Raw genomic sequence first — 12,547 nt, forward strand, 5'->3', positions numbered from 1 at the left:
CACAGTCTCCCCACTCTTCAATACTTAATTAAAAATTAGGTTCCATTCTCCTCAGTGTCTAAGTTAAGGTTTAATTAGAATCACACTCAGGGCCCAATTTACTTACACACAGTCTCCATGGAGGTAGAAGTCAAGTGTATACTACCTAAAGTATAGCTTTTGATGAAAAGCAGTAGAAGGGTATATTTAACATGAGTCTTTGTTTCCTAGAAACAAGGGCCCCTGCCTCAATGTGAGTGAGGGTGCAAAGATTAAGAAGAGTGAGAAGAAAATGTCAGCCTTTCCAGGTTTAAAACCAGTCAAAGAAAACTGAGCAGATATATTAAGTGCATTCCCAGTGACAGAGGCACACTAAGTCCTAGAAATACCAGTGGTATTTAAGGGTGCTGGCTTGCATCCCAATTCTACCTCTCATACCTTCTTTTCAGCAAGAATCACAATACTTTCAAATGTAAAAGCAATCTTCAAAACCCCATTTACAGAAATCTATTTCTTTATTTTTCTAATCAACTAACTCTAATTAAGTATAGAAAAAAAGCAGTGAAAATTGAAATAGTTTACACAAATGTGTGAATGTGTCTTAGTTCCTGAAACTTTCACAAACCATTTGTATCTCTAAAAGGGATACTTGGAAAGCTGAATGAATTTCTAGCTGTTAAATTAGGCAGTAAACCAAAGTAAAGACATGAAAGAGCTAAGAAGGAAGGGGCGCATCATTCCCTGATGTGATAGGTTGTTTAGTTGTGAAAAGTATTCTCTCTATTTTGCTGGACAGGCATAAAAGCACACACAGTTTAAGTATGTTGCAAAATTAGATCTGGACAAAGGCCTACATGTAAAGCTCATACTCTGACAGAGGTGGGGGATGTCCAGCCTGCAGGGCACAGAAGTCCCATGAAATCATTTGATCTGGCCCTGACAAGGCAACCACAAATGGGACTCAAAATTCTGTAAATATATAGTGGATAATTTTGTAGGGCCCATGAATATTGTCATAAATATCCAAATGATCCTTGAGAGATTAAAAGTTTCCCCACCCCTGAGAGCCAAATGTCTTGTTACAGTGGGAGAATTTATTTGGAGAGTACGCATACCTAGATCTACACACTATCTCAACATATGTCTAAGTGTTGGTGTTCCTTAACACAGCAAATGTGACATTGGTGGTTTTCATAGCTCCTTTATTAGCTGGTGAATTTATAAAAAACAAAAATTCACTAAGGTTTCCAAATTCCTTCACAACAGACCAGCTTGAAGAAATTAACTGGAGCAGTCATTTGAAATCACTTTCTTATTAACATTTGTGTAACTCTTAACATATGCTAACATCTCTACATACATCATCTCATTTGATCCTTCCAAATGCTCTACAAAGTACTTTATATTTAGAGAATACTCAGAGAGTTTACTGTCATATATAAGCTCACACAGCAACTGCTTGGCTATTTCTGCCAACCTCTGAAATATTTTGTCTCAGGAGGATGGCAGTAAATGACTATAGATGGTCTCAGATAAATAACCGAATTCCCTAAGGCTCGTCTCTTGAATTTCCCCAAAGGCCAAGCACATCAGTATTAAGGCTGAGAATTCCTTATCCAAAAGCAGAAGTGTTTGGGGTTTTAGATATTTTTGGATTTTGGAATATTTGCATATGCATAACAAAATAGCTTGGGGTGGGGTACAAGATTAAGCACAGAATTCACATATATTTCATAGACCTTTATACACATAAGGCTGAAGGTAATTTTCTATAATATTTTTAGTGGACCTGGGTTTTGACTGTGACCCATTACATAAGGTCAGATGTGGAACTTTCCCTCTGTGATATCACGTTGGTCCTCAAAAGTTTTGGATGTTGGAGCATTTCAGATTTTGAATTTTTGGATTAGGGATGCCCTACCTGTATTCCTGTATGGCATAATAACTCAGGAGTGACTTGGCCACTGGAGAAAATTGTGGGTCTTGATTTTTCAAAAGGGCAAAAGACTTCACCAAATGCCCATTGCCCATGTTTGGTTCTGTGACAGAAAAATCAACAAGCAATAAAAAGTGAGTCCCTTCCCTGAAGGAATGCATGCTCAGGTCAATAGACAAGACAGGTAATTAGATCACTAGAGTATAAAATGCTGAGCGCTGTGACCACAGTGTGTACAGAGTCTTCCTGAGGTCCACAGAGGTACCCCTGGCCAGCACATGGTCCTCCATGAATATGTGTTAGAACCTAGTCTATTACTCATCCACATTTTTCTTCCATATATCTTTCTCTTTTTCAATGCATAGTCTCTCCACCATCATCCCTGCTCCCCGTGCCCTATTCCTCATAAATTTTAAAAGAATGGTTGATACCACTGGTAGAATAAGGTTCATATCAGTAAAATGTAAATGCTACAGGAAAGAAACTGTTGTCTGTCTTATTTATGTCCGTGACCTCCAATGCCTAGAACCATGTTTGGTACAGAAGTAGGTGCACAGAAAACATTATATTGGAAGGAATATTGGAAGGAAAATCTGATACTCACTTCATTTTAAAATATTTTACATTTCAAAAAGAACAATGAGCTTAATTTGAAATACCTTCCCTCTCTTGACCCAAATTGCACAAATACCTTCCATTCCATCTACACACTTCTTCCTCTACTGTTTCACTTGCCCCACGTTTAGTAGCTTCCATTGTGATGCCCCGGTGTCCCAGCCTACAAGCTTTTGTGTCCATTTCCATTGTGGGAGGGGTCTCTCTTTAGGGTAAACGCCGTCACTGGAAGCCAGTAGCTCTGATGTACTGTGTTCTGTGTAGATTGGGATTTGGAACTCCAACAGTGGGCTTAACATGACGGAGGGCAACAAAGACCGGTCCAACAATATCACTGATTCACTAGCCAACAGAACTCTCATCGTCACCACTATTCTGGTAAGTTGACTGAGTGGAATTCAGGGTATCTCATCCAGACTCTTACTCAGGACTTTGAAGGATCTCTCAGCTGTCTTTATCATGACATAATTCAGTCTGTATATGCCTGTTGTGACTGAGACATTAAAATCATATATTTGTATATATTTACGAAAGGATTGAATCATAAATTCCCAACAGTGTTCTGAAGATCTCCCAACGCCAACACATTCTCAGCTCTGCTCTGTCCCATCCAGCTGGACTTCTTAGTTCTCCGACTGCTGGATGGTTTCAACCAATTACAGACTCTGGCAAGATATCAGGGAAGTGGAGGAAGAGAATTAAGAGAGTTTCTTCCCCTGTCCCCTCGCAACATTCACAAAATGATTTTGTCTGAACCACTATCCTTCTGCAGTCATAGCTCCTGCCCTGCCAATGGTCCTCTTTCCAGGCTCCAGTTGCACTGGGCTCCAGGAGCACCCTTTCTTTCCTGTCTGTCTGTCTAACCCCTGGTTCTTACTGGCTTCCTGATGTGATAAGTCCCATAAATGTCTACACTTTATCCCAGTCTCAACCCCATCTCCTTTGCTCCACTTATCACTCAGTAAATAGCCCTGAAATTGAAGATGACCCCCTAAAATTCATACAAAAATGTGGCCCCTTAAAGTTCCCCAGAAGTGCTATCTGGGGTGCCACAAAGGCTACCGGAATTTCAATATCACCATATGCTTATTAACAAATCTCCAATATTAATAAGCCCAAGAGGGTTCTTGCCTAATATTTAGAGAAGAATTCTAAATACCAGCACAGATAAATGAGGCAGCATGGTACATTTTAAGCTTTTATTTAGTGCGAAAGATGTATAGGAGAGTGAGAGCTTTATTAAGAGAGAGAGGTAAATCTGGGTTCATACCGAGCACCAGGAACCAGCCACATGGAGGAGCACCTAGGCCAGGAAGCCTAGGGCAGGTGGCCCAAAGGCCACGTGCCCTGGAGGCACAGGACTACAGCAAGCCCCCTCCTGGCAAGAGGCCAGGGCCGAAGAGAAGATCCGGGACACACCGTGTCCCAGGCTTATAACCACTTCCAAAGGGGAGTGGTTAATTAACCTGATTGGCTGGTGGGCACCCAGGTGTGGCCAGGTAGGGGGATGGGGTCACACAGGGGCATGGTGAAGGCATGGTCTTTCAGCTCACAAACCTAATCGATTTTAACCTGTATGCCTGCCTACTTCAGCCCCATTATTAACTGTTCTTCAATGCTCAGCTTTGAAGGAGTGGGCATTTAGCCTACAGGTTAAGACATCTATGTCCCACACCACAGTAGCTATGTGCAATTCCTGTTCTACCTCCAGACTCTAGCTTCTTGCTAAGGCAGACTCTAGGAGGCAAGAGTGTTAGCTCAATTTCTTGGGTACTTGCCACCCTCATGGGAAATCTGGACTGTGTTCCTAGCTCCTGACTTCATTCCAGTTTAATCCTACCTGTTGTGGGCATTTGGGGAAGGAACCAGCAAATGGGAGCTTTCTGTCTGTCTGTCTGCCTGTCAAATATAAATAAGTAATATTTTTAAAAAGCCTTGCCCTCTGTTGGAACCTTGATTTTACCTTATCCAGTCACTATATACCATGCAACTTTTTTTTTGTCAATTTCCCTTTTCCTTTCCCAAAGGAGTTGCACAGGAATAGCTTTCTCTGAAATCTTTACTTTACTGCCTTATTTACTTCAGTTCATGCTGTCAAACCAATTTGCTTCTGAAATGATTAACTGATGAGAATTGTTCGATCAAAGTATTTATTTATACTGGTCAGGATTTTCTTTGCAACTATCTCACAGAAACATAGAGTTTTCTGTTGTATTTACATGACCCAACTATTAGTTATTTGAAGTTATATGACTAAAGGTAAGGACATACTAGTAGTATAATAATTATTGCGATTTTACAAGCTAAAATGAACTTTCATTTGGGTAAATGAGAATAAGGTTATAGATGCATGGTAGAAACATTTGTTGTTCTTAAGATGAGAGATTTGTCATGTAAGCCCTAAAAACAGAATTTCCAGATGTGAAATGAGAGGTTATTTCAATCAAGAACACAGGATCAATGACAAGAAAAAACTTGGCATAGAAATGCCTTTGGAAAAAAAAATGTACTGAAGGAAACCAACCAAACCCTATAGTAGGGAGTATGAATAAATGGAGATGAAATTTAGATGAGGAATTGAGAACATTAAGACAGGAAGCCTGAAAAATGAAAGGGGGTGTTTGGTAATTTAGAGTTCTCTTTCTTATTCTTATACTTTTTAACTTATAATAGGCTAGGCTCTTGGTTAAAAATCAGGAGGGAGAGTCTTACAAAGGGAGCTTTGCTGAGGGCGCAGCTGGAATCCAGGCATCTGGGCCCCCAATATCCTATGAGCCTTTCCATCTCCTCAGACCCAAAGTTTGACTATGACTGTACTTCCAGTGCTTCTATTGCACCATTCACTCACAGTTCCACCCTCACCAATGAAGGAAAAAACTCCCATCCAAAAGGCAGGAGGGAAAGAAGAAATAATATAGATTCTGTGTTTGTAGAAAGGGCACAGAGAGGACAACAATGGTAGCACAGGCAAGAGGGTATGTAATTGACTTCAAGTACTCTCAACTCTTAAAACTCATTTTCAAAGATTTTATGTCTTCAGGCTGCTAATGGAATAAGTCCTTCCTTTTTTTTAACATTTAATTTGTTTCATGCAGGAAGAGCCTTATGTGATGTACAAGAAATCGGATAAGCCCCTATATGGAAATGACAGATTTGAAGGGTATTGCCTGGACCTATTGAAAGAATTGTCAAACATCCTGGGTTTCATTTATGATGTTAAACTAGTCCCTGATGGCAAATATGGAGCCCAGAATGACAAAGGAGAGTGGAATGGGATGGTCAAAGAGCTCATAGATCACGTAAGCAAATGTACCATCTGGGTCTCAGTGTTCAATGAGACAACATAAAAACACACAGAGAAAAAATGGTTGAGTCATTGTTGGAACAATGCTTTTTTAATATATAATCAAAATTATATTTTTAAAAAGTAAGAGAAAACCTAGATATGGTGTTTGCTTACTTATCAACTGGACTGATGTCTAAATTAGATAAAGAATCCTAAGACTTTCAACTCAGACCAAAACTGCATCTTGTCTACTAATATTATGACCAACTTTCTCATTCTTTTCTCACATACCCTTGTTTATTTTTCAATATTGTAGAATGATTTTATTTTTTTTCATTTATTTTTGTTTTTTATTGATACATCATTGAGTACATTTATGGGTACAGTATGACATTTCAATATATGTGCATAATGTGTAGTGCTCAGTGTAAAGATTATACCCATTATCTCAGATATTGTGTTGGAAATATTCAGAATCCTCTCTTCTGGCTATTTTGAAATGTATAATGAGTTGCTGTCACCCTGTTGTGCTGTACAATGTTATTCCCTTATCCGCCTGCACCCTGTGTCTGGCGCACATCTCCTCTCCAACTGTCCAACACACTCCACCCCCTTTCCCAGACCTGGCAGGCACTGTTCTATCCTCCATGAGATCAATCATTTTTAACACTTTAGTTTGGAATAGGTTTAAATTTAGAATACAAAAATTTTGAGGTAGTAATACAAAAAGTTTTCCTTTACCCTTTATCCCCCCCACACACACACAAAGAATCACCTTAATCTGAACACAGAATACTGATTATTAGAGGAGAGGAGATTCAGAGAGATAAAAGGAGTTCAGATAAACATCGTAGGGGAAGCTGGATGTGGTTCACTAATGGTGACAAATCTGTCAACACGATATCAACCTTTTAGTTTCCACATGTAAGTGAGAACAGGGAGCATTTGTCTTTCTGTGCTGTATTTACTTCACTTCACATAATGTCCTCCAGTTCTATATATCATGCACCCTTTGTAAAGACATTGTCTGGCATGCTCATCTCCCATTTATTTCCAGAATGGCACATGTATGTCTCTCTGTGTGTATAGCATGTCTTCTGGCTTCTCCTTGTTGATAAATACTATTCCATAAGCATAACTGTATTAATTGGGTTTTTATATTAAAAACAACCATGAAGTAAACATTTGGAGTTGAGAATAGGGATCAGGAGTTCTCAGAAAAAGTCTACACACTTACAGAGAGGTGAGACAACTAAGCTGAACATTTCTTACTCGCTTTTGCAGAAGGCTGACCTGGCAGTGGCTCCTCTTACCATCACCTATGTACGGGAGAAAGTCATTGACTTCTCGAAGCCCTTCATGACCCTGGGCATCAGCATTCTCTACCGGAAGCCCAATGGGACTAACCCGGGTGTCTTCTCCTTCCTCAACCCCCTGTCACCAGATATTTGGATGTATGTGCTCTTAGCCTGCTTGGGAGTCAGTTGTGTACTCTTTGTGATTGCAAGGTAAGTTCAAGAACTCTGAATTCACAACAGCAGGTCTAAGTTAGTCTCAGACTTACCTGTATGATCTATGGGAAGACAAAAACTAGGAACTTTAAAGTGTACTTTTAGTTTTGTCTTATGTTCTATTCTCTTAATGTTTGCACATAAAAGCCACTCTGTAAATGAATATCTTCCAATTATTTAGGGAAAGATGATCATTTTTATATTATTTCTTTTTATCAGTACTTCAAGCAACTTAAAGTGGTTACTCATTTTCTCTGAATTTTGTTACAATTGAAGCATTCGCTCAACAAATAAATCTAAAAATATTTCAGTAGGAATCATAAAGAGGTGTCAACATATTTGACCCCTGTAATATTTAGATAGGCAAAACAGGAAAAAGCTGTCTAGGAATTATCACAACAAATAAGAAATCCTGGAATAAAAAGATTGTAAAATCCTTGGGTATAAAAAAAGTACTTGAAAATTCTATGAATTTTATTTTGAAAACATTAGGGTCTTTACAACAGAATTCTAGCAATAACTCTAGGACAGGTTACTTACATAAATAGTCTATAGGTATGAAATTTTTGTGTTACTATTAAGATTATTCAGCGTAGGTTTTCTCTTTTGAGATTTAACTCTATATTTCATCATTCTGCTCTACACAACTCTTCAAAGGATTTTCATTCCTTCAGTAGATCATATTTTCTAAGTGTCTTTGATGTTGAATTTGAGACAGCTATTTTATCTTCCTGTTGACTTAAACATTTGATATCCCTTGATAAACCATGTAAAAATAATAATTGTGCTTGTACAGTTCTACTAGCTTTCAACTTCTTCAACAAAAATTTTTCAATAACATTTAGTAAACTTTTTCCCTAATCAATTTGTGCTTTCCCTCTAGGAATTTCTAGGAGAAATATTTGTTCACCCTAGTTCTTTGTCATTGTCCACTGTCTTATTTTGATTAATACCAGGTAGTGCTTTCTCTGGTGTAATTATAAAGAAAGCTTGGAAAAATAACCCAGACTGGAAAGGCCTTAAAGATCCTCAAGTCAGACAGAGCCACAATGAGTAAATGTGTGCTCTCACATGTGGGTATTTATGCCTTCAAGATGAAATGAATATTTTGAAGTTCTCTACACCTTATAAAGTGTACTGTCACCAAATCCCAGATTTTATACTCTTCAATGGTGATGGAAACTTCTTCCATATTCCTCACCTTAGGAAATAGAATACTGAAAGTATGTATGATGATATTCACCTTTGATACTTTACTCCTTTAAATCTGTGGCTCATAACTGGGAGAGATTAGGCTCCCCAGGGGACATTTGGCAGTGTCTAGAAGCTTTATTTATTTATTTTTTTAGTTGCCACAACTGGGAATGAGGGGTATTCTTGGTAACATGTAGATAGACTTCTGGGACACTACTAAACATCTGAGAGTACAGGCCAGTCCCCTCCCCACAGCAAAGAACTGTTAACTCCAAAAGTCAAAAGTGCCCATGTTGAGAATCACCCTCAAAGGAAATGGTGCTTTGAATATCAAACTTTTAAAAGAAAGTCATTCACATTTCAGGGTGTGCTAGTCATTAGTGATTTCTGTGTGAGGTTAACATAGAATAGCCTGTGGATAAATGACTACCCCATGGAGAAGTAGCCCATAACAATGAATAAGTAATTTTGCATTAATTCATTGTTGTGTTCCTCTGCCCTGCAGTCACACCTATTGAGTGACATTTGGGCTCCTATGGAAACCAAGACAACTTAGGGCAAAAGAAAAATCAGTTTCCATCCTTCCTAGTCTATGGCTCTCTATAGGCAGGAATGCTGATGAACAGATAGGTAAGACAATGTTGATGAGCTAGTACATTATTTATCACAGTGACTTGACCAACCCCAGTGGGAGAAGAAGTCTATCAGCCGCATCTGGAATTTTTCTCAACACACAGGCTAACAGTACCCTAGAACCCAACTTTGCCCTGAAATCACCTTATTTTTGTCATCAGAATATATCAGAATAATGTAACATCTATTAGTTTTCTCCTCCCCTCCCCAAGCTTTTAGTGATCCGACCTCTTTCTTTTGACTTCACACATCCTATTTTTATTCAAACAGTAACATCTTCCCCAGGCAATAGTCCAGCACTTGCTTATTCAAATTATTCTTTTCTCTCTCTCTCTCTCTCTCTCTCTCCCTCCCTCCCTCCCTCCCTCCCTCCCCCATTCACTGCATTTCTCTGGCTCTCCCTCTTGAGGAAGTGCAAGTGCTATGCATCAAATACAAACTAGCTAACAGCTTAGTAATGAAATATAGAAAATATAAGAATAAAGAAAATAACATTGACACAGGTGTGCTGCCGTGACAGCTGAACTCTCAGTCTCCATTCATCCTCTCTACACCTTTGAGTTCATTTCTGCTTCTAATTCTCAGTCACTAAATTCATTTTGGAGGAGATTCCCTAAAACAAAATATTCATTGAGTAAGTGTGGCAATTCATCTTATTTCCATCATCATAGTTTAAGACCATCAACTCAGTCACTTTACACCAATAAACTAAGGTATGAAATGATTTTCTGTTATAATCTTAGCGGTTTGCACTCAAAGTTAGTGAAGTAGAAATGAAAAACAGTTAATCATCTTTGGCTCTAGAGAGGCTTTTGAATTTACGTTGTGAAGTACATCCTTTTATGTTCTTTTAAATGAGATAAATAAAGCCCATCATCGCATTTAAGCTAATGCCCTCACTAGATAGATGCTTGAAAATCATTTGCTGCACTGAATTGGTTTATAAATTTGTGCACATCAGCCAGACAAACTAAGGAAAACAAAATAAAAATTTTTACTATCATGACTTGTAACAAATGTTCATGTCAGTGTTCTTGTTTTGTGAGTAACATTTTTTTCTACTCTTTGAAAACCCGGAATTGTGTGAATCATGAACACAGAATTTGAATAATCCAAATGTCCAGGTAGAATGTGTTTAAAATTTATGATTTGTGCTTTCATCTTTAAAATAAACTATATTTAAAGTTAGCATTTGGTAGAATTAAAAACAAAAATAAGAAACCCTTGAGAGCAGATCCTAAAGTTAATAACACAAACTCAAACATTATGAGTTCAAATAGAGCTTTCTTCTTTGAAAGTTGAATGGATCTCCCTCTTTTCAATGAAGTCCAGTGTTTTCCTCAGCCATAAAAAATAGTCTCATATTTGGAGAACTTCAATGTGAGGATCATTTTGTAGCTTTTGTTCATGTATAAGCCTGGCATATATAAGGATAAACCCCAAGTAAAGCTTGCATTTCAACACAGGTCTATTGCATTAGAAAATGCCAGTATCATGCAACACAGCATTACATTATCATTTAATATTCCTCGGTCGCCACAATCCCCAAGTCTCTTGGAATCCTGGGGAGAAAGAACCAACAATAACTCTGCAGAGCAAGCAGAATTGCATTGCTATTTACAGTTGTCCTTTTGCCACATAAAATTTGATTAATTACTTACTTATTGGTACAAAGTATGAAATATCAAAACAAGATGAAATTAAAGGCAATATTTCAAAAAGAGAAGTGGTGAGCTCATGGATTGGAGCATATGTGGGGGAGAAATGCCAGAATATCAGTTGTCAAGATCTTATGGTCTATTTGAAAAATCTCTTCTCTTGAATTCATAGGCCTCCTGATGTATTGCAATTAATATTTTTAAACTACTGTACAAGTGACAATGATATTGTTGAAGTAACAGCATCAGTACTCTGCACACTGTTTCCATTAGTAGGTTCATAAATATTGCTAGTCATTCACTCAGCTCAGCAAACTACTAGGGTTATAAGAGTATATAAATTCAAAACTTAATTATATTGTTGAAGCAGTAATTAAAATGTATTGGCATGGCATTGTCAATTAAAGCTATATTCATAGGCTTCACAGGAACCTGCATGGTGCACCTGCTGCTGTGGAGAAGCCGCAGTAATGAGCCGGATACCATCATGGCGGGATAAACTATGAGGCTGTTATCCCAGTTCCCTAAGACTCGATGAGGAGACACTAAACACTTTCCAGAAGGTGTCCAGGGGGTTAAAGAATGTTTTTCATTAAGAGGAACTGTCTGCCCCATTCCTTGTGCATGATTCACAGTGCACCCTGCTTTCACCGTGGATAATGTATTCACCTCCAGCCCAGTTTTCCCTGATGTGTCAGCAGCCTGCTATTGTTTACTGCTGCAACCTTATGGCTGGAGAGCACTCCGTATGTTCTCGTCGGTTTTATGGTGTTTTAACATTACTCTAACACTCCTGCTCCCATTCAAAGGCCCTTATGGCAAATGGCAAAGCTTCCAGGGCTAAGAATGATTGCATTTAAATCAGTTTCATATCACTTTGCTGAGCATCTGCTAATATGTCTTTGGAAGAATAAGCATCCCTTGGCAAAATAGCCCTAAAACATAACCACAGAGAAGACACTTCAGGTCAGACAGATGCTTAAAAATTGGGAAAAACAAAAGTGGATTCAGTACTCCAGATTTTTATTTCAAGCACACTCCCAGAGAAATCTAGATTCCTTTTTCTTTACAAATTAGGAAATGCAGGCTGGAGAGATTGAGTGAATTGTCCAGGTCAATTTTCTAGACTACTACTTTTTTTCCCAGATATTTTTACAGCCTATGACTTTCAAGTAAAGCTATGATAATACTATAGAAAACACAATTTTTGCCTAACTAGGGTTGGTGACTAAGTCACTATAGGCTGTAATTCTGAAAATGATTAAATACAAATCAAAAGAAAATTACAAACTTAAAATATATCAGTGGTATATACTATGGAGTTGATACTAGTATACTCCCATGCCTGAGCTATCACACTTCACATTTAAATGTTCTCTCTTCTTTTAATGATTGTAATTTTAAGTTTCATATAGCATTCTAAAGATACCTATTGCACTCTAAATCTAGTCTTTTTATTCACTATTGCTTTTTCAATCTTGCCTCTTTTCTGCATTATGCAACCACTACATACCTTAGACCCCTTTAGCGCCTGCCAACAGAAATGCCTTGAAGGCAAGCCATCCCTCTTCTTTGTGTCTCCCACAAGACCTAGCAACTGGGTGTCTTGACACTGCAGCTGTTAGGCAACAGGTGTTTGTCACTTTTATCACTTCTTGGTGGGGTACACACTGGGGATGAGTGAGCTTTTCTTTCCAGATCATCTAGTTGCTCTCAGTAAGAGGGAAACAAATGA

The 12,547-nt window shown here is 38.2% G+C and overlaps 1 protein-coding gene across 12 annotated transcripts in view; it reads left to right on the forward strand.

Annotated features, from left to right (window-relative positions):
* The window catches only part of GRIK1 (glutamate ionotropic receptor kainate type subunit 1), a 437,503-nt gene that overhangs the window by 381,030 nt on the left and 43,926 nt on the right, over window positions 1–12,547 (forward strand). For all 12 annotated transcript variants that reach the window (XR_011387736.1, XM_070071886.1, XM_070071889.1 and 9 more), the window contains 3 exons: window positions 2,795–2,908; window positions 5,626–5,829; window positions 7,101–7,324. Coding sequence is in view for 11 of the 12 variants with exons in the window: in XM_070071886.1 (XP_069927987.1) it covers window positions 2,795–2,908; window positions 5,626–5,829; window positions 7,101–7,324 (542 nt within the window). In the remaining variant the exon portion in view is untranslated. The remainder of the gene's footprint in view (window positions 1–2,794; window positions 2,909–5,625; window positions 5,830–7,100; window positions 7,325–12,547) is intronic.

This window comes from Oryctolagus cuniculus, chromosome 4, assembly GCF_964237555.1.
Source record: "Oryctolagus cuniculus chromosome 4, mOryCun1.1, whole genome shotgun sequence".
Classification (NCBI taxonomy): Eukaryota; Metazoa; Chordata; class Mammalia; order Lagomorpha; family Leporidae; genus Oryctolagus; species Oryctolagus cuniculus.